The sequence below is a fragment of the Cephus cinctus genome, unplaced genomic scaffold (assembly GCF_000341935.2).
Source record: "Cephus cinctus unplaced genomic scaffold, Ccin1 Ccin1_scaffold1205, whole genome shotgun sequence".
NCBI lineage: Eukaryota > Metazoa > Arthropoda > Insecta > Hymenoptera > Cephidae > Cephus > Cephus cinctus.
The window spans coordinates 145,712-167,211 of NW_014333672.1; the positions used below are offsets into that span (position 1 = coordinate 145,712).

Below are 21,500 nucleotides of genomic sequence, written 5' to 3' on the forward strand. Positions count from 1 at the left end.
GCGATTCTATTTGTATGTAAATATATAGATATAGTAGGAGTGATAAATAATTAGTTTTTGCTGGAAGGATTTTTGGAAATTTTACGATGCTTTTGAATCAGAGCTTTGGCAGCCTTTCTTCTAGCATCCACTACGCTTGATCCAGAACCTGAAACAGTACGGCGTGTGTTTAGAGTCTTTATGAATTAAAAGAAAATTAAGAAATATAAGTTTAATACCACGAGAAATGAGGCCGAGTGCTTTACACGTCACATTGTATTTCAAACCACCTAGAATCATTTTTTGGTTTACGATGAAGATCGGTTCCGGAGCTTTTTCCTTTTCGCAGAGTCTATATAATTTAACAACGTGACTGGCCGAATCACTGCTAGTGATGGATTCATCCCCACTGCCCTATGGTAAAGGTTAACGTGGAGTTGCTATAAAGGTATCAATAAAACGGGAGGAATACCTGAGTATCTATCTCATTGGTTTTTGAATTTTTCATTCTTCCTGGACTTTGATCTTTAAATTCTCCATCCGGTTCACTTTCGGTAACCGATAATAAGACTTCCGGTTCATTGATAGTTCCTTTTATGAGATTTTTCTCATAAGCTTTCAGTTCAGCATCATTGTGTTTGCTCGTATCAACTACTTTGCTGAGTGTAGAAATTGTTTTGACACGTCTCAATGCAGGATCTTCCTCTTGAATATCCTGCACAGTGATTACCTGGTGCAGGGGATTATTTTTCGATGAAAAACACTTCTTCTCGAGCTCCTTAGAATCTTCTCTTTTCTCATCAGCAGAAGCGAGGAACGCACGATGATCGTCCTGATCTTTGTCCAGTATAAAAGCGCTCTCCGTAGTTGGATAAAGACTGTGCATAACCCCCTCATCCACCACTTTGGCCCATCCTTCAAGGCCGGAAGTATTTTTAGCGTTTCTGTCGTTCTTTGTTGATCCTTGAAAAGGAAGGAAATTTCCACAGTAATAGTGTGTCCCAGAATAATGAGGGGTGGCTTTGAAAATACTGGAATTTACAGTGAGCTACGTAGAGATCTAGGTAAATGGAAAATAAATGACCGACCAGAGTCATTAGCGGCTTCCCGCCTCAGCTACGCAAATAAAGTAATAACGTGTAGCGTCGGCGATGCCTCTCCACAAGCATAAGCCAGCAGACCGGGTACGATCAAGCCCAACGAATGTCGGGAGTGTGATTAATGAGAAAATCCTGGAATATATGTCCCTTTCAGCCCAAAGAGGAGAAAACAATCGATCAAACCAGGTCGCGCATAGCTAGGCAAAAACTTCCCAGTAACGTCCTGCCGATAAGGCTTAGATTTCGGACTACCAAAAAGTACCATAAGAAAAACATTCTCTGTATGGGGTAACTAGGATATGTACGCTCGTCATCTCCTGATGCAAAGATCCTCGGACTATCTTCAATATTTCTCACAGATTTTTTACCATCATCTTCTCTTTGTTTCGTATCCTCTGATTCATCTTGAACGGAGACTTCGGGCGTAATTACTTTAATCTCTTCCTCCTCGACGTAGACCTTCTCAATGGATTTTGAGGTTATGAATTCGCTATGGACGTCTTCCTCAGGGACTAGATACTCCTCGTTTACTTGTATCTTCGCGTCATTCGTCTCGGAAACCTGCCGAATCGAATAACGATTATCATAACCATTAATAATGTCGTTGGAGGGACGTACATCTTTTTCGTGAAAATCCTCCTGTACTCCTTGAGACTGATATGAACTCAAAATTCGATCTGGGTAAATCTCCTCCATGGAATCGGATATCTGAAGGGTGCTGGAACTTCCTGTACCGAAAAGAATACGTTATGTTGATGCAAAAGCTACTTTGTGATACTATTTATAAATTTACCAAGTATATGGGTGTAAGGAGACTTGAGCTCCTGCAGAAGACTTTCGGCACGACTTATGGCTGTTTCCATTTCGCGCAGAAGTGGCGCAAGGTTAGGATATCTCTTGGTAATAATTTCCCAAGTAACCTCCGCATCCTCTTCGCCCTCCAAGAATTTCGGGAGGGACAATTTCGTATAAGCTTCGTGGTCCTGGCCCTTGTCTTTCTCCGACATTCAGGACCAATGTTCCTCTTCCGCTTCCGGTACTCTAACTCGTTCACTAAATTTCAATCGATGTCTAAATACCGTCACAAAATCAGTGACCCGTACGAGTCAAATTGCCAAATGAGGCAAATCGCAATTGCCGAGCGATTAAAACAAAATCTCATCGTTTTCCACGATTCGTTCCAATTGATAAGTTTACGGATCATTGAGCGATTGGCAAGCCTGTATTTTCGAGAAAGATTGAAAATGTAAAAATTCACAGAGTCAGTTCAGTGTCAGCATTATTCTTTCTTTATCTTTTTCCCATTTGCAGACGCACGACCTCTCTTTCTTTTTTTCGTTTCTCACCCATACTGTGTATAACCTAAAACAGAATAAACCACGCCAACCGGATATCACGTACTCAGCCATAAGAAAATGTCAAATAAGAATCTCAGTGAAGAGATCAAACCACGTGAAAGCCCACAAGACTCTTGACATTTCTCACATTAAAAATTGCTCGCAGAGCTCGTTAAAAATAAAAATCCAAACGATATTCCTACCGAATGATATCCGAGCGTCGCGGTGCATTCTGCATTGTTGCGTATGCACGTTCATATCCACGTTTAACGACTTTCTTTAAAGCTTCTCGCGGCAAGATCCTACAACACTCTTTACGATCTCTTTCTATAACGTTATATAAATTTATGAATGGTAGTGTGACGAGAAAGGAAGTATTGAGAAAAATTAAGGCGGAGCGAACATAACCTACAAACTCATATCCGAATCTTTTCAGCTCTCTGTAACATGTAACGTGACTTGATGTGTTTGAGCGCGGTGAATCGTTTTATTAAAATTATAAACAAGGGATTACAATACATTCGTGTAACTTGGGCGTGTCACTTTAATACTCGCATAGAAACGTCGTTGAATCAAGGCCTCTTTGATTCAAATAGATACGCGTGTGTTTTACGTCGCTGTCATTCGTTCATACATTTTTCTTTGCAATTTCTCTACATATTCCACGACCCTTACCTCATTACATGTGTATACGTAAATACGTAAATCCCATACGTACTTCATATAGCAATTCGTATCTTTATCCTTCATTATGCTTAATCGCGGGTTCACTTAGTTTGGACACTGTTATTTACTACAATTTCACCTTGTAAACTTTCAAAGAAATTCAACGACCACGAGAAGAGCAGACGACATAATGGCTAGCAGAGGCACTCGCGATTATCGCCGCCATCTTGAATATCGATATATCGTTAATCGATATTCGACGTATAGACGTTATTCTTCCTATTCGTATTCATTTGTGTTGCACATTTTCGCGAAAGGAAGGGCCGATTAAGAGTCTTCTCGTTAATAAATCGGATTGTTGATACGCTTACTTCTATCACAGCATACAGATGTTACGCGTTACCCATACGGTGCGGCTTTTTCTTTTTTTTTAGGTTAATTATTTTCCTATATCATTCATTTTAATGGTTAATTACTATACATCGATCGCTACTTCCCAGTGAAGCCTCCCACACGAATATCAAACCTAGATATATGTATATATATATTTGTATATATTTATATATACCTATGTATACCTGGGTACGTTATACTAGAATGTATATGGTGTATAGTGTCTAATGTTTAATGTTTTTGTTCAATGTTACTAGAGAATTTATGCGTTTCCTCATGTGTCTCGTTACTCTTCTCTCAAAGTGACCGTTTTGTTTTTATCTTCGTTATCGTTAACTCTGTTTTTAACTACATAAATACAACTGTGCGGGTTTCTCTTGATTTTCAGTGTACGAGTAGCTACGGGGACTGTTACAAAATTGATTGGAGCAACGAGAATCAACACGCCGGACTCTATGCTGTCTGATTAAGGATTAACGTTGGTCGTTATGTAATTGTTTGAGCGTTCTATCTCTTCTTCTATGTGTTTCGCCCAACCTTTACCTTCCCGTTTTACTTGTTGCCCTGCGATACGTGAGCCAAGCAGTCATCCAATCATTTGACCAGTCACCAGTCACCTGGGCTAGACAGTCAACCAGTTGCTGCTTATCCAAGATGGCCGTTACTAATGAATTTTTATATTTTTTTTTTCACGTAGATCTTGACCCTGTACTACGTTTTTGGGATAATTACGAGTGGATTCATTATACCAAGGAAACGCAGACTGTCTGCTTGTGATTTGATTGATTTTCGCAATACTATGGTTGTCCTGCATCTTTGACAATCAGACTGGTTTAACTTTGATCTTGGGTAGAAGTGGAGGAGGCGCCCGGGTGAGATTATAAAAAATCATGGCTATTCACACGGTAGTTTCGATATTGGCGATGGCGTATTGTCAACAAATACTATCCTTCCCATAATTCTCCAGGTACATCTCCTGAGGCGTGGCGAGATTGTATCGTCCGCCCAGTCGACTTCCGGTAAGACCGTTGTTGTGATGGGTGTGATTAACATGGAGATGATTCACGTTTATCGCCACGTTTTTCTTCTTCTTACGTGCCTTGTGACGATAGAGGCAGTACTTTAGGCAGCCGGTTGCCAATAACAAGATCAGAAATATACCAAGAGCACCAGCACCCACTGCGACGTATAATAAAGTCACCCCGAACCTGTACGAACAGTTTGCTTCTTCCTCGTCGAATCCAGAAGGACAGTGACGCACGCCGTCGCACCAGAGCACTGAACTTATGCATGCTTGAATCTCTGGACACCTGGAGGAAAGGAAACCGGTATCATGGGGTTGAGATTGATCTTTGAAAAAAAAAGACAAGAGGCTAGTCCCTTCTTATTACCTGTAAATACAATCTTCGTTAGGTGTCACGGAGAAGGAACTGGAGCTGACACTCGTTTTCGGGGAGCCCTTCGATATGGCCATCCAAGTGACGGCATAGAATCCTGGTTCACGCTGCAGGAACTCGACGACGAAGCTTCTAGAGTTTTGGAGCATCGGGATGGTCCCATTGAAATCTGTGTAATTCCATCCGACAGAGAAGAAATCCACGCTTTTGGTGGTATCCGAATTTCCCTCGGGACATATAACACTTCTCTCCTTGGTATTACCCGCCGAGTAGACGATGATCCTGTTCAAGGTGCTACACTCTGCTACGTTCTCCACGTTTATCCCGTAGCCGCTGGTACGTAGGTAGAGGAAATTCATACGTGGATCTTGAGGCTCTATTAACCAGGGTTCGTTGACGCATTGGGTGGCCGTGAGATCTTCGGTGTTCATCATGACTTCTTCGACTGCAGCTACATCCGGTAGCACGCGTGGAAGTGGACTCCTCAGGGATATTTCTCCACTGGTGCCGTGAAGTTTACGGTCTTCTAGTCTGGTAGAGCACGCTTGATCCCCAGCTTCGCTTCCGGTCACAAAGCGATACTCTCCTTCGAAGAAGAAGTTCCTGTAGTCCTGGGTGACATTCATACGCGCGACTGCGAACCGTAACTCGACAATGCTCGAGGTCAAAGTCCTTATAATAATTCTATCTGTGATATTCGAGCAAAAGCAATCCCTTCGGAGTTCTACTCCTCTCCAGGGATATTCGGAAATCACCAGGTCTGCTAGGATCTCTTTTTTTTCTGGGGAGTGATAGCCACACGCCCAACGATTCACCAGAGGATCCATGTACGAGGTGCACTCCCTGTCGCCAAAGGAGGCCGATACGATCGACAATTCTACCCTCTGATCAGGCTCAGCTTCAAATCGATAAACACAGCTCAGATTTTGAGAACCACCACGACCGTAAAAGAAGACACTCTTCGGCGAGGTAAATTTACCAGATCTCGCGGAAGAAGAGGACGACGAAGATGAGGATGTTGAATTGGACGACGAAGTAAATATCTGGTTACACGACATGGACTCGTGAACGAATTCATATCGCAGTACGAAACTTATTGGATAGAGTGCACTTCCTTGACGAAGAACGTGCTCCAGGGTAAGATCCCTTCCGGTTGAGACGTAACTCTCTGCGAGGCTGCAAGGTCGAGTGTGACGGCTGCTGTTGCGTAGAAGACTATGATCACAAAGATGAGGAATGTCATCCTTACAAAATTGTCCCATCAGCGTGACATTCTGAAAAGTATAAGAAGTCAGCGTCAATATCGCACTATCAACGCACTTCCGGTTTGCGTACTTCTTTATTCCAGGATCGGATCGAATTAAAGGAAGGAAGAGTTTTCTAACCTTCCTAGTTGGCTTGTTCGAATAATGGTCCCCGTCCCATATGAGCAGCTTAGCGTTGCAGTCGGAAATGACGTCAAGACTCGCAGCAGGATCGGAAGTAGCCGCATAGTACTTGACGAACGATATCCAAACAATTTCATTAGGTTTCCCTTGGAAGTGATAACGACAGGTCGTATTAGGCGGCAAGGAATGCTTAGGATTTTCTAATAATCCAGACGAGCTCTCATAGCTGGATATATGGAAGTGACAGTTGTCGTTCTCCTTGACGAAGGTTCTTGACTTCTCGTCAACGAATATCACCTGGACCTCTAATTCAAAGCCCGGTAGGAACGAGAGCGGAACCGGATGAAATGGATTGTCGAATGGCGAGGTGTGAAACTCCAATAACATCGTGTTGTGACTACTAACGATATCCGGGACAGCATCGCCGCCGCACAAGCGCACCAGGACTCTGTCGGTGGTCGAGCCTCCGTCATAGACAGTCAGGTAGTCCTGGACGACGTTACACTGATCCCATACTCGTAAAATCCTTTGACTCCTGTCATACTTGACAACCTGATCTTTTATATGGATCTTGTGACTATTCCGTTGACTGACTGCCAGTAGAGCACGGTGCCCTGGAGGTGCTCGAAGTTGCTCCACCCGGTAGTAGCAGGTTACGTTGCGTGGATAAACTCCAGGGTAGTTGGGCGACTGTAGCCGACAAGCGCGAGCGTCGCACCTGGTGAGGACCCTGTCGCAGTAGGTGCCGTTAACCAATTCACCGCGCCAGGTCGTCATGCTGCTGTTCCCGTATCTGAGGTGAGCTTCGCTTCTTCTCAGGAACTTGTACGAGAGCTTGAAGTCGAAGTTGTAGCCAACACCCTGGGGTAAGATCGATTGCTCCAGGAATTTCTCAATACACACATGTTCTTATTTATAGGTTAGACGATCCTTGGCGGTTACCTGCTCGGAGAGCCGCGACAGGAACAAGGTCAGGTTGATGGAATGTGTCTCGCTGTAATAGACGGTGTATCCCCAAGCACTGCCGCACCACTGACCTCCTGTGGGCGGGCGTCCCTCCTCCCGTATGCTCATAAATCCATCGGGACATCCTTCGGAGGTGAACGAGAGGAATCGACCGACGGTAAAGGTGTCAAAGGTAAGCTATAGAAAAATCCACAAAGAATTCTTCTGTCTCTGCCAGAAACTTTTATTACATACGTATATGTATACATTACAGACGAAACTCTTACCTGGACCAAGTCACCCAGATCAGCACCAGCAGCCGTAAAATTGAGATGACATAAGAATGGCAATCGATCTTCCCGTGGACGGCGTACCTCCACCTCGTAAGTCCTCCCAACGTCGCCGTACAGCGTTCTATTGCACGCTACAAGAAATAAGAATCCCTACGTATAAGCTGTTTGGACCACTTCCAAGGGATATCTCCAGGTATAAATTTGTTTTTAGATTTTTTACTTAATTTTGAATTTAAACGAAAATCTCCCAACAGACTCACGGGAGCAATATCTCGGCTCGTCCGACTTGTCCTCGCAGTCGTCCTCGCCATCGCAAAATTTATCCTGAGCCACGCACTCCCCGGTACCGCAAAGAAACTCCGACAGCTTACATCCTGTTATCGTACCCAAGGACGAGGATGGCGGTGAGGTTGTAGTAGAGATGAGCGAGTGTCCCGGGTAACCCGAGAAACCGGAACTCTCCTGGAAACTAGCGGACGCCGCAGAGGCTTCGACCGAGACCGCGATCGCGGCTGCGATCAGCAACCGCTGGCACACCAACATGCCCCCTCACCCTGTTGGAAAATTCAAATCAATAACGACACATATCCACGTATCATCTCTCTCTACGTGGATGTATTAATTCTGACTGTAACGTCAGGTCTGATCGTAGCTCTGATAGCAGGTTCAGCCCACCTCGTGTTTCTCTGCAAGTGCGTTCTGTCCTTGTCGAACAAGACAAATGGACTTTCGATAAGAGCTAAGCATTAATGCAGCCCAGGTGCGCGCGATTGGAGAGAAAAAAAAGGCTGGTACTTTTTTTCCCGTTTACCTCAATTTAAGAGCGAAACGAAATCGCGATCCTGGATACAATGCATATTCGAATTTCGTACTGAGGCTCACTTGGGTTTTCCCGACTGCACCAGGCTTTAGTAAATATCGATCCTTATATCAGACTTCAACTTTTGAACGTTTTGCACTATCGACCCTACCCGGTCAAGTTTTTTGGTTCCGAATTGAGCATTGTCTTGCTCCACCCTTTTCCTAATTTCTCGGATTCTTATTGTACCACTGAAAAAAATTCTAAATAGTATCAAATCATATAATTATTGAGCTACGGGTGTTCCTAGCCTTTTTTTACATATCATACATAGTATAATCAGACAAACTATCTCCAGTACCAGTTACAGTAGGATTAACCAGTGTCATGATATGTCTAATGTGAAAGTATTTTTAATTTTCTCCAATTTCCTTTTTTCCAGGCACAATAGTAACGCCTGCATTGTTTAGTACTCGGCGCTTCGGAGTCGCTTGGCATTTTCAAAGGAGTTCTCTCTACGGAAGGATTTATTGGCAGCCGCAATATAACGAGGGCTATCGATTGAGCGTCGTTGCGGAGTTCGGCCCTAGTCGGGGAAAAATATTGTACAGGGGGTCAAAGTGAGTGAAAGAGAGACAGACATGAAGTACCCTCTCAGAGAGAGAGGGAGAGAGAGAGAGAGAGAGTTAACGTCCGTGCGTGAGTAAACAAGAGTGATGATCCCGACCATTTTGCATGGCATTTTTTAATCGGCAGCACTTCATAACTCTTAGTGTATCCCACGGGCCTGATTCGATCCTCGGATCTTCCAGATCCATCGTTACAGAGGTTATATCCTCTATCCCACGAGACGCAGTGATACTGGATAGAGAAAAAGCCCGAGTCGTAGGGCCGAGGCTAAGGATGGGAAAAAAGAGAGATTCCGAATGGTTGGGTAAGAGAGAGAGACAGAGAACCTTTAAAAAAAAGCACGTCGATGTAGCTGCCGACAGGAAGGGGAGGAAAAATAAACGCAGAGCTGGCAAAGTCTCCGGTGGTTGACGGAGGATCGACCTTTTTTCCAACTCCGTCGGTATTTACGCTGACGTTTGGCAAAGTCCAGGATCGCTGTGTCTCCAGCCTAAGTATACCTAAACATATATAGGTATACCATTAACGTATAACCTATATATGATGTACGATGTGTGTTCCCAGGGAGCGATGGGAGATACGCTCTCGACGAAGACGTAGTGCGGGGTTGACTCGCGCCAGGAGTCTGTATGTGTAAAAGGAGTGAAGGGAATGAGGAGCGAGGGAGTGAACGAGCGAATGAGAAGTCGAGGAACGGATGACCGGGCTCGGTGAATGCCGAATATTCTGGACGCGAGAATGAATGGCCCGGGGAATTGTTCAGGGCGAGGAGTCGACGCTGGATGCAAATAGAGAACGGATTGTGAAACTCTAAAGGAGCGTAGGACTTGGAGGAGGTGGCGGTGGAGGAGGATGGGGATACGTCGAGGGTAAAGGACGATGCGGATTGACGATCGTGGAAAATTGATTTCATTAGCTCTGTTTACTCTCGTGGCTCCGACGGCACGACGGGGTCACCCGGCGTCGAGCCATTCCAGGAACTTTGACGAGGGACTGACTTGTTTACGTCGCGCTAGTAACCGACAAGCTTTGCTACACGCTCCACTTACGCGAGAGCTCCTGTCCGATCTGACAATTATACAAAGGAATAATGGAACGTTATTTGATCCCACAGAAATCATGTATACAGAGATTTTCTTGAACCATATACGTACTTGGATCTGTGAGGATCATAATTATTTATTCATAAAGTTCTGAAGGCGTCGGGAGTTTTCAAGTGACACGTGTACTTTAGTATCCTCTTGTTGCATATTATGGCAGAGTGACATGAATAACGTGGATGGGATACCTGTGAGAGCTAATTATAATAACTTAAGTTTATTAGGGTTCATATAGAGTATAAAATGTTAATGAGAAGTCTGGATGTTGGTTTTCTAATTAGTAAAGCGGTTCATTTGTTCTAGGGTAACCAAGAGTGACAGATACGTGCGAAATGAAAAAGATCTTTTCGATGTTGGAACATCTTTTTATCTGGGATACCGAATAGGTAATGTATATAGGGGTATCTATAAGTCTTGGTACTCTGGAGCTGGCAGTTTCCGCATTGACTTACGCTAACGTCTTTACTTACATGTCCAAGGATCGGCCACGTTAAACGCCTCGCGTAGACGAGCAGTGCTCGCACGAGCTGGCCCAGGAAGCCGAGATTATCTTCACGGCTTGAAATTAGTGACAGCGGAGAATCAGAGAGGAAGTGAGAAAGTAAGATTTAAAGTGGACGTCTGTACGTGCCAAAAAGAGTGAGAGAGATATAGTAAGAGTGAGGAGAGAGAGAGAGAGAGAGAGAGAGAGAGAGAGAGAGACAGAGAGAGAGAGAGGATCCGAAAAACGTCACTAAACACTATTATTTATCTATTCACCGGAAGCAACACACAGTGGTCAACGTGTACTAGCCGAATTAATTTAAAGAATGAACAATCGTTATCCCGTTCAGTAAGCGATCCGCGGGAAACAGTAAATGATGTCGTCCAGGAGGTTCCGCGGGGTCTGGCAGGTCAGTGACGCGCGTCGTGCCCAGGGCTCAGTAGACGTCGCGACGCGTCGCGCGGGTCGACCGAGACTCCGAGCGAGCGAAGCACTCTGCAAGCTCGGCCGGGCATTGGGGGGTGGCGCCGGGGTGGTCTGGGCGGCTTGGCTGTTAAGGGTGGGAGTGAGGTAGCTGGGGTAGCTCGCAAGCCCGGTGGTTACTTGCCTGCTTTTGGCTGCCTGCTTGCTTGCCTGCCTGCCAGTGTGCCCACCTACCTACCTACCTACCTACCTACCTACCTGTCTGCCCTCCTCGCTGCCACCCTGGCTGCGCAGCAGCTCCACACGACCCGGCCAAACCCAGACCCGGCGCGTTCCTGCGAGCTCCTACTCTCGAGCTCGAGCCACCCCAGCGACTCTCCCACTCTTCTGCTTTCCACCCCGCTTTCTCCTTCTCCATCTCTTCGCTTCTCTTCCCGCCTCTTCGCCACCACGTCACCATTCTCCAGTACTACTACACGAACTTGTCATCTTGCTTCGATGCCTCATTCTCATCTTTATCCACATCGAATACCCTCTGCTCCACCTTCGAAAATTCGTCTATCTACCTTTCCAACTATATAAATACTGTGTGTGTATGCTCTTCTACGAGACTACCCGCGTACAACCTCCTCCGGGTCAGCCTCTGATCAACATCGAGCCTTACCATCCTCTATATCTATTCGGTTCTCTGCTCTCTCTCCGATAAGAACTCTCCAGGAGGTGACAGTATTCAATTTTTGTTTTGCTCATCGCAGAGGAACATCTCAGTCTGGTACGATTACATTTTTCCTTGATCGATTCTACCTACAGTACTTCTCTTTCTGTATGAACTACAGTACTCGACATGCACTTAGGTAGAGATAGAATCTACATCGCATATCGCCTTTGTCCGATGCTCCAGTATATGTACTTTGGTATTTGATTAGAAACACTTTGCGAATTACAGTCTATAGATCTAACGGATATACAGTTTACTGTACTGTATAGATCTCTAATGTACAGTGATTAAGTTAACCAGTGAACTTATACCATGGTATTGCCATCTAGCGTTAAGCTACAGGCACTAAAATAAGTATTTACAGATTTAGAAATGTTCAAAATCTTACTCTGCTACGCATTACTCTATATTAGCCTTGTGCTTTGGTTTTTTTAAGTATTTCTAATTACACTAGACGGTACTGTGCATCTGCCACGGCTATTAAATACCTAATTGCTTCTGACTGTACGATACCTTTGCATAGTATTAATTATAAATAGCTATTGCAAAATCCCTGTGTAGAACGTCGGATATTCCCAATGGCTACGATCAGATTATCCTTCGATAAGTGTCTGTCCATGCTCCTATGAATGGCTGACTACTGGGAATCCTACCAACCTAGCATCCCACTGTCTCAGTATCTAAAGAGGTTCTATATGAGATTCTTCAGGACGACAGAGCCTCCTCTCAGGTTCACTCGGGTTACCCTATCAGTCGATTGATACTAGCTGTAGAAAGTGTATATGATCCTGTACGATCCTTACGATACTCAAGACTGATAATACACGCCTTCTGGTATTTCAAGCGATAAAGATCGATAAACGAGTTTTAAATCGATGCAAAGTACACCCTCATCGAGCAATTCCCGTTTGGCCATTACCGACTCGCTGTGCTCGAGTTGCTCCCTTTATTCTTTCGAGGGGCCTCGAGATATTATCTATTCGTGGTTGAACTTTTCGGCTTTGATGACGGGGAAGAGGGGGAGAATAAAGAAAGAAAATGAAGAATAAAAGAGAGGATTAAGTCTGGAGGAAATAAGTGCGATTGATTATTCGCACGCAACGCTTTTATTATTATTTTCTGTAAAAATAGAACGCTCGTATACAAATGTGTTTTTTTGGGATAATCGAAATACGTGGACTAAATATTGATGATTTGTTTAGAATACATTCATTCGCTATCTATCTTCATCAATTATCTGGTATCTCACGACTATTATAAAATGCTGATATTAGAGAATTCAGTTGAACGGATTCGCTCGTTCCTGCGATTAAGCGTTTCTCTATCTCTGCCATCTTTATCAGTAGATTTATCATGTTTTCTTTTGGCAACTCGACTAAAATTTATAGAAACAATATATTGTATTTATTAAACCTTTGTGGAAGGATTTTATATAGGATTCACTTACGTTTGCTCACGAATAAGTGTAGTTGTACTAAAATGTCCTGTAGAGCAAGACCTTTGTTTACTTTAAGCTCTTCGATTTCTGTATTTCTTTTATTAAGGAAATTGGAACGCGTTTTCAATAGATGGACAGATTGTGTTAATTATTTTTAAAAAGGATACTGCAATAGGCTAATAAATAGGACTCATTGAGCAGCCAGTGTAGGATGGTTTGTATGTCTCTAGGGAGAGGATGTCCCACGCAAGTGTAGACTGTTTGCTCAGTGACCGATCCAAATGCTAGCCAAGTACTTTGAAGGACATTTAAAACTCTTCTCATATCTCCACCGCTTAAAGTCATAAGTGCTTTTTTACCATCCTCGGTAGCTTCTACTCTGAAACATTTGATTTTTGATTGTAAGTTACTATAAAGGTTTGATGTGTATAATGTGCTTTTGATATTCTTCCTACTTTTCTTCTGCGATAACATGTTCCAATCTAGGTATAATCTGTTCTGGGTCGAGTGGTCCGAATCTGAATTTTGTACAACGTGACTGCAGTGCCGGAATGATTTTGTACAGATAATTGCAGATGATACAAAATCGTACGTTATCGGTGTACTTTTCAATTACTGAAATAATATTGAGATTACTTAGACAAATGATCGCATTGATCGAGTAATATAACTTACTTCTCCTGAGGGCATTTTGAGCATCATTCGTCATGGCGTCTGCCTCATCTAATATTATTAACTTAAATCCTGAGTTGAACATTGTTCTTGTACTAGCAAAGTTGAGAATAGGTCCTCTCACTATTTGAATACCACGACTATCTGAGGCATTTAGTTCTAAAACCTATATGTAAAACAAAGCATTAACTGTTTGTACAGTAAAAATATAACATAACAATAATCAAACAATACAGACCATGGAATTAAACTGAGCAGGCTTGTAAAGCTGTCGAGCACAAGCCAATATCGTACTAGTTTTACCAGTTCCAGGAGGTCCGTAAAACAATAAATGTGGCAGTTGATCCTCTTTGATGAATTTGTTAACTAAAAAGTAAATGTAAGTCAATAATAAATTCCATTGATTACTCTTCGTCTAACATCCACTTACTGGTGCTAATAATATCTTCATGAGAAATAAGATCATCAAGTTTGGCAGGCCGGTATTTTTCAACCCTAAAAAACAGTTTTCCATTTATCAATATTTTCTATTACGTAAATACAATTTATATCTGTATATTCACCATGGTAGACTTGTTCCTTTCTTCGAATTTGACAGCATAATTCTTCTGTAAAGTTAACAATTACTGCATTCTAAAACGGTTCTACAAACACCTGCCAGTTTGTCCAAATATTTTCATTTTAACGAGATTCGTGTTTTTCAATGCTATGGATGCCAAACTACTACCTAGCCCAGCCAATAAAAATTCTTCTATACTATCTTCTGCGCCAATTGCGATAATGCAATGAAGGACCACTAGCTTACATAGAAACGATGGTTTTCGTTTCATTCATATATTATGTAGCCTACTCGACTATACGAAAGCACTTCGAAAAACAATGTTTTGAAGCGGTTAGGTCGACGATACATATGGAGTGCATGTCGTACATGTTTCTAGTCCGTACTTGGAATTGTGATACATATAATAAAAGGCACTGAGGCTCATACATAGATATCAATGATAGAATTATGGCACGTATTGCCCCAAAAGGATACGTTAGAAGCATAAAGAATCTACTGAAGGAACCAACGCAGCCATTCAAGAATCTGTTAGTGCTGGATTTGGAATGCACGTGTGACAAGGATAAAGAAATTGTGCCTCAAGAAATCATTGAGCTACCCTGCGTAGCCATAAGGATTAAAGATTGGAAAGTTCAAGATGTATTTCATGAGTACATCAAGCCTCGATTTCATCCTACTTTAACTCCCTTCTGCACAGAGCTCACAGGGATTATGCAAGAGACTGTAGACGACCAGAAACACTTTCCTGAGACATTCTTTATGTTTTGTAAATGGTTAACCGAAGGTGGTTTCTTTGAAGAAGGAAATGAAAGTGCCTTTGTCACCTCTGGTGATTGGGATTTAAAAGTAATGTTGCCTAAACAATGTGAGCTCGAAGGTATTACTGTTCCCGAGTACTTTACAAGCTGGATCGACCTGAAACGCATATTTGCTACAGCTACTCAATATTATCCTAGAAGTCTGAGACAAATGTTAGTTAAATTACAGCTTCCCATGCATGGAAGATTACATTCTGGTATAGATGATGTGACAAATATGATTAAAGTAATGGAAAAATTAAGCAAATCTTACAAACCTCGATATAACATAACATCTACTTTAAAATGATACACAGTCCCTCTTAAGAACTAAACAAATAAAAGTTACGTTTTACCCTAAAGAGTTGAGTCCACTTAAATCCCTATTTAATAATGAATTTAAAAAAATTATTTTTATTCATTTAAATAAATACTTGATCCTTTAACCATAGATTGTCGGTAAAATCCAACAAACTACTTTATCATCTCACAAAACTGCACATTACTACCGCTAAATGGTATTACAAAAGAAAATACTAGAGATCACACTAGTTCCTAATTCTTCCGCAAGATGCCACTAGAATCAAGTCAAGTTTTTTCTTCAGTTCCTTGGCTATCCCGAAGGCTGGGTGTCTGACTGGCTGAATGGTTGGCTGGCTGGTTAGGCATCGCAGCATCGGAGAGTGCCGCCATGTTACCGTGTAGTTGTACTCGCCACTATTGCCGCTGCTTCACGCTCCCCACGTACTCGCCGTTGCTCTCGTTACCGTCACAAGTGATACGTCTGCATTTACGCGACTCACCTCGTCGCAATCCAATACACAATTCCTAATAACAAAGCAGTGAACAAAAGCGCGTGTCCTCCTGTCGTCAGAACAGCCGTATTGTTTATGGCGTGATCGCGATCGTTTTCGCGCTGGCCTTAAGGATCTTACAAGTCGATTCGCATCGCGTCCTACTGGCGTTTGCGAGTATGCGTCGTAACGCAACGCCAGTCCACGAGACTCCAGACGAACCTGAGTGTCGTGATTGTGAAAATAAGTGCGTGATCGTGGGTAGCAGCGCAGGACGCCGATGAGGACTATTGCTGGCACCAAAGGAGCTGTTCCAAGGATTTCCAAAGTAAGTAGGCAGAATGGACCAGTGAATCACGATAAAGATAAATCAACCAAACACTTGAAATTTCCATACTAATTCACGTGCCAGGTATGAACTCTGCCCGAAGACCGTAAAGCGATCTACTTGCAATCTTAATACAATGATATTTCCTTTAATTATATCACTTGCTGGGTCGTAGAATGCACCAAGCGCATCCTCATTGCACCGACCTGCTTCATCCTTGTCGCTCCTTGATGCTCAGTATATAAATGATCCGACGACTGTCATCGCAAGAAGCACTCAGATGCAGGCTGTAGTAATAAATTATAGATCTAGAATAAGGATAATGTAATACGAATAATCGTTCGCTCTGATAATAAGATAAGAGGAAGCCGAATTGAATTTCCAATCGATATCACCTGGAATATCGATGGCGGCACTGAAACTTTCTATGGAAAAAGTGATATGCCACGATTTCTCTTGGAAGAAAGTCAGATACCGATTCTGTCTTCTCTTTCGGTCTTTCCGTCTCGCTGTTTCTATATCTTTGTTTATCCCTTGCTCTCTTCACAATACGCAGCCACCTGATCCACAAAGTCGCAGGAGCACCAGTTGGCATTTGATAAATCAAGACAGCCTCCTTGACTCTATCGCTGGTTTTCTTGTTGCTGCCTCCTATCGTATAGCTCTATCTGTCTGTCTCTATGGTGCGTCACGGTCGGCCAATGGTGCAACAATCTAACACTTGCTGTAACGCAGGTGTGTGCTAATAGCAGAGTTAGCCAGTAGTAATAGCGGTGCTTTCATTCGAGCTGCTTTAACAATACAGTACGAAACCATAACAACGGGCAAGTCGATTGCAGCGTTGTTTCCATAACAAAAAGCACAGCTCGGGGACAGCAAACGATGTTGAGCGATTGAGCAACCTTACCTCCAGGTCAATTGTACTGGACGCACGAAAGGCACTGAGCAAAAAGTTAAATGGCCCCAATAGCCACGCTAATTAACGATAGAAACTACAAGAGAGTCGAAGCTTACCTTGCGTCAGAGATATACATAGCTATTTGGTACATGGAGACGAGGCAGAGTAGTATCCTGGACCAGACATTTGACTCCAGGTAAAAAGTAATCCTTATAAAATTTTTCAAGGAGCTACGAATAAAACGCGGTGAAGATTCTTGACACGGGGAAGATCGTATAACTCGAATTGACTGGATGGAATCAGGGGGGACGGGCTGCTATTGCGGTATCAGGTTTCCCGCTCCTCAGGATCGGTTCCAGTCAGCCATGGGGACGATGGGGATCGGCACGCATTCTCGAATGTCCATACACGACAAGAGACGATAAAACTCGCTGGTAGCTTCTTCGTAGAATTCTGGAGTTTGAACTAGCGAGGAGTTCACGTTGCGGATACTTTGTGAACTTCGTCGTGATTCGCCGCTATTTTCAATCGACGATAAGATAGGGTAGTTTTGTATGCTCTTGGTAAATGTCACTGTACTCTTGGACAATAACCAGAATTATACACGGCGCAGTTTTAATTGTATATATCTGCATAGCTTCTCCCTATTCTAAAAAACCGGCCGACTAATTATAGAATTCTCGTAGACGTCCTTCGACCAGACTAAATCACAGTTCAATTGTTCCTGCTAGTCGTCGATAGGAATTTACGTGTATATATACACACGTATTCGTTTGACAGGGGTTCCTGACCCTTTTATTCCTTCTGTCTAGAGTCACTCCCCCGTTTATCCTGCACCAGGAGGGATTTACATCCGGGCGCATCCACGCACTCTCGCGTTCCGTCGACAACTTTCCGGCACCAGTCAACCTAACCTAAACTAACCGAGACGATCGTTAACGGCCGTGTAATTTGTCTGCCGGATGAATATCAATATTTTCCCATGACCGAAAGGTAATTTACGTTCGAGACGACGTAATGGCGCACCGTTACGATTCAATCTTTGTCATCTGTCTTATCCGATTGAAGGTGGACAACACGTTTTCTCATTAACCTTGTCTCTTTCCCTCGTTATTCGATCGCCGGGTCGGAGGCTTTTCGAATTCACGCAGGGTACACACTTGCACGACAGATGTTTCGCGAGACGTCGGTTTCTAGGCGACGATTCGGTCTATCGCCGTGCACGTAGGAATGCGTCTGCCATTTTGTTAGGAACTGCGACAAGTCTTTTTTTTCCTTTTCTTCTTCGCGTTATTTACGTCTGCCTACCATTGTGCCACGCTGAAAGTAAGTGGAATAAAAATATATAGCAGCTGTGTCGTTTATATATACGTATTCAGATCAGCACGGCATCCATTGTCTGGAATCAATACGGTTAATTGAATCGATTACGGCGGATGCTCGGGAGTGAAGTGCGCAAGGAGAAGCGTGAGAAGCCAAAGCGTCACTTCGCATCAGCCACATTTAAGGTCAAGAAACGTTTTTACTGGCGCAGCTGCACTCGGGCCGATATACCCGAATGATTTTTATTTTTAGTTGTCCCGATACCAAGTTTCCTCCAGCGGTCATTGTTCCGCTACAACGTTCAGAGTCAAGCGAGCGTCCGAATACGATCGAATCGGCCCGAAGGATTACGGAATCGTTACTTGACTATAGCATCAAGACGCGTGCAGTGCTTCTTGCCATTTCTTGGACGCGTACGGCGAGACACGTGGCATCACGCGTGTTCTTGACTCGTGACTGCAGCGTCTAGCCGAGAGTGAGGAGCAGAGTGAAGCAGAGTGAAGCAGAGTGAAGAGGGCTCGAAGAGACTGAGGGAGGTTAGAGGAGTAGTAGGTGGTAGTAGGTAGTGGTAGTAGTGGGAGTGAGTGAGAGTGCCCGAGTGGAGAATACTCGAAGCGTAGTGCCGGCAGACGGTCTACGACGACCACCAGGACAAGAGCTCTCCAGCTTTTTATTCTGGCCTGGTTCGTCGGTCAGCCGACGACGAGGATCTTCCTCGTCCGCGGGTCAATTCTTTGTACGCGCTACGCGCTCAATTTCTAGGCAAAGTAAATCGAACTAACCTAAAAACGTCATATGGACGCGGTGGCCAAAGACACTGATGCCGATGGACACTGTTCCTGATGTTGCTCGAGCTGTCGCCGAGATAATTACTAGAGCGTCTCAGGACGTTGAATCAGCCGCTAACTCAGCATTATACCGCTATTATTAGCTCGTCTCTCGTCTGTTCCTCTCTGGCCCTGACTGTCTGTCCGTTTGCTGCTGCCGCTGCTACTCCCCTCTGTCCCCGTCCTGGGGACTTACAGGCTGGGCTTTGGTTTACGTTACCTGCGCGAGGTTAGGTTCACACTTAATCTAGAAAGACGTATCTTATTCCTTTGAAACGTACGATCGCTCGGGTTTCACTTTCTCAAGGAATAATCTGTTTTGACGGGCGTTAAACTTGCTCGTTAGTAATGGACGATCGTCGCTGCTGAGAATCAATGAGAAACCTTGCTTCTGGGAACGGAAACGCTTGGATCTGTCAAATTTACCTTCTCGCTATTTCACTTTACTAATCGACTGGATTATCGCGCGAGGGCGAAAGTCATCGATCACTTTGGTCTGGCCGATGCTCTCGAATTCTTGACTTCTCCACGGGACATCCTCGCTACAAGGAATCCGAGCGTTTACCTCACGGTGGTTTATGCGTCATTCAGAGGCTGCTAACTGGCCGACTGACACACTGGGTAAACATTGCCCGGGCTTAAGGATGTCTAATCGTATCTCTTGGAAGTCCTGTTAGTCGAGCAGAATTTACCAACTTCGGTCCGTTCAAAGTCCCTGGCTACGTCCTGAAGTATGAGTGGCCGATTGTTCCTGGGCTCTTTTCAAATTGCATTGGACCAAGCGAAGAAAGCAGTGACAGTACCGGAAGGGACTTTTACTAAATATTCTCAAGATTCCCCGACTGTACGTCGCGCCGGAACTGCGCAGAGGTGCCACCCGCCGTTCCGAAGGTACGAGACACCCCGAGGACTCGCTCGTCTCAAATTCACATGAAGTCGTCAGTCACCGTTCAGGTACGATTGCGTCACGTGTTCTCCTATTCCACAGCAAGCGGCCGGACCTTTCTATCCCTTTCTATCCGCAGGCTCTCTTAATCGTCAGGCGAAATATAATTAGTGCCTGCCTACGCTGTATTTAGGCCACGAGCGAGTTTTCGGCGCTCGGTCGCCGCGTCAGGGAGCGGAGCGTGAGAAGGTCGCGAGTAGGGAAGCTCACTCGAAGGTGACTACAAGCACGGCGCGAGCAAGATCAGCCAAGGCTCGTTCCACGGGAGAGCTCGTAGAAGGAAGGAACCAACCTTTATGCTCGTCCTTGGGCACTCGTTGCGTCAGCCAGGCTGGCAGGTAAGCGTGCCTTATGGACAATGAGACTCGTGTAATGGCGGCCAAATCCTACGAATTGACGAGCATCGACTGCGACGTGTGTGACAACGTTCAGCCACTATTGGGGCTTTGTCCGCGCGTCACGTAACACGTAGGCTTGCATGCCTTCGCACAGTCGACACGCTGACTCAACTTATCCTGGTTGCATAATCTCGGACTTTTCAGCAACCCTCGTCCACGTGATGACCAGGTGGGTGGACGGGTGGAGTCTGAGTAAGTGGACGTAGGTGCATCTCAACGGCGTCTCGCCGATCTCAATGCTTGGCCGCGGGACGAGTTCAGGATTGTACGACACGGTCCGATGCACGTATCAAGATCTTCGTACGGGATCACGTAATTTAATTGGCTTCGGATCGAAGGTCCAATCCGTATCGTGGAGACGGAGAAGAAGAACCCCTTCTCGAGTTACCGTCCGAGCGACATTGAGCGTGCGTCAAGATTCGTGCCGGAGATTATTCGCCGATCGTGAATGATCCTTTCGATTGTTTCTTTCGCCTTCATTGTTGCGCAATCCTCGTGAACCGCCGTGGCAGCAGCTGGCCTATAGGTGCCTGAAGCCAGTGCTAAGGGAATCGTGTGCCAGTCGGATCGGACGATCCTCTTGTCCGATGGACTTTCTATATCGGAGCTACTGAAACTCTGTGAAATACCGAAAGGAGCTGGCGGAATAGCGGAGCGTCGCATTCCGCGGGCGCGTTTACGCTCCAGGAAATGCAGACTCTGCCACCGCTCCAATTTAGCCGGCTGCATGGTCGTTGACCCGAGTCGAATAAATTTTACCCGGTACGCCACTACTGACTCCGCTTGGCTCGCGTCCCTCGCTCGAGTGCCTAGAGGCGCTTTAGCTATCTCGGAAGATTCCACGGATTCTCCCTCAAATCCTCCG

General features: G+C 44.6%; 5 protein-coding genes across 22 annotated transcripts in view; 2 read left to right on the forward strand and 3 right to left on the reverse strand.

Moving 5' to 3' along the window:
• Nucleotides 1-8: 8 nt before the first annotated feature.
• Nucleotides 9-3,244, reverse strand: LOC107272602. Of its 3 annotated transcripts, none has more exons than XM_015749905.2 (7): nucleotides 3,092-3,244; nucleotides 1,873-2,299; nucleotides 1,698-1,807; nucleotides 1,448-1,640; nucleotides 452-942; nucleotides 219-393; nucleotides 9-148 (listed from the first exon to the last, which is right to left on the reverse strand). In XM_015749905.2, the coding sequence occupies exons 2-7, from the start codon at nucleotides 2,084-2,086 to the stop codon at nucleotides 51-53; spliced, it is 1,281 nt and encodes a 426-aa protein (XP_015605391.1). In that variant the 5' UTR covers nucleotides 2,087-2,299; nucleotides 3,092-3,244; the 3' UTR covers nucleotides 9-50. The 3 variants fall into 3 exon arrangements, with proteins under 3 accessions (XP_015605391.1, XP_015605390.1, XP_024945700.1); XM_015749904.2 differs by having other exon boundaries at nucleotides 1,385-1,640; XM_025089932.1 differs by having other exon boundaries at nucleotides 1,385-1,640; nucleotides 1,873-2,132; nucleotides 3,092-3,221.
• LOC107272589 lies at nucleotides 2,880-10,627 on the reverse strand. The gene is made up of 7 exons (XM_015749881.2): nucleotides 10,498-10,627; nucleotides 7,759-8,052; nucleotides 7,493-7,629; nucleotides 7,203-7,403; nucleotides 6,258-7,121; nucleotides 4,867-6,146; nucleotides 2,880-4,785 (listed from the first exon to the last, which is right to left on the reverse strand). Exons 2-7 carry the CDS (start codon nucleotides 8,039-8,041, stop codon nucleotides 4,410-4,412), a joined length of 3,141 nt encoding a protein of 1,046 aa, XP_015605367.1. The 5' UTR covers nucleotides 8,042-8,052; nucleotides 10,498-10,627; the 3' UTR covers nucleotides 2,880-4,409.
• A 2,088-nt stretch (nucleotides 10,628-12,715) lies between these two features.
• On the reverse strand, nucleotides 12,716-14,483 carry LOC107272604 (replication factor C subunit 5). Its single transcript, XM_015749910.2, has 8 exons — nucleotides 14,326-14,483; nucleotides 14,193-14,257; nucleotides 14,001-14,128; nucleotides 13,766-13,928; nucleotides 13,546-13,705; nucleotides 13,258-13,469; nucleotides 13,100-13,177; nucleotides 12,716-13,027 (listed from the first exon to the last, which is right to left on the reverse strand). Exons 1-8 carry the CDS (start codon nucleotides 14,361-14,363, stop codon nucleotides 12,882-12,884), a joined length of 990 nt encoding a protein of 329 aa, XP_015605396.1. The 5' UTR covers nucleotides 14,364-14,483; the 3' UTR covers nucleotides 12,716-12,881.
• A 137-nt stretch (nucleotides 14,484-14,620) lies between these two features.
• Nucleotides 14,621-15,483, forward strand: LOC107272606 (ERI1 exoribonuclease 3). The gene has a single exon (XM_015749914.2). It carries the CDS (start codon nucleotides 14,772-14,774, stop codon nucleotides 15,429-15,431), a length of 660 nt encoding a protein of 219 aa, XP_015605400.1. The 5' UTR covers nucleotides 14,621-14,771; the 3' UTR covers nucleotides 15,432-15,483.
• Nucleotides 15,484-15,711: 228 nt separating this feature from the next.
• The window catches only part of LOC107272586, a 35,302-nt gene continuing 29,513 nt past the window's right edge, over nucleotides 15,712-21,500 (forward strand). For 15 of the 16 annotated variants that reach the window (XM_015749858.2, XM_015749867.2, XM_015749861.2 and 12 more), the window contains exon 1: nucleotides 15,712-16,243. The gene's annotated coding sequence lies outside the window, so the exon portion shown is untranslated. Of the gene's footprint in view, nucleotides 16,244-20,099; nucleotides 20,246-21,500 lie in introns of those variants that run through there. The other variant, XM_015749871.1, reaches the window with a different exon arrangement.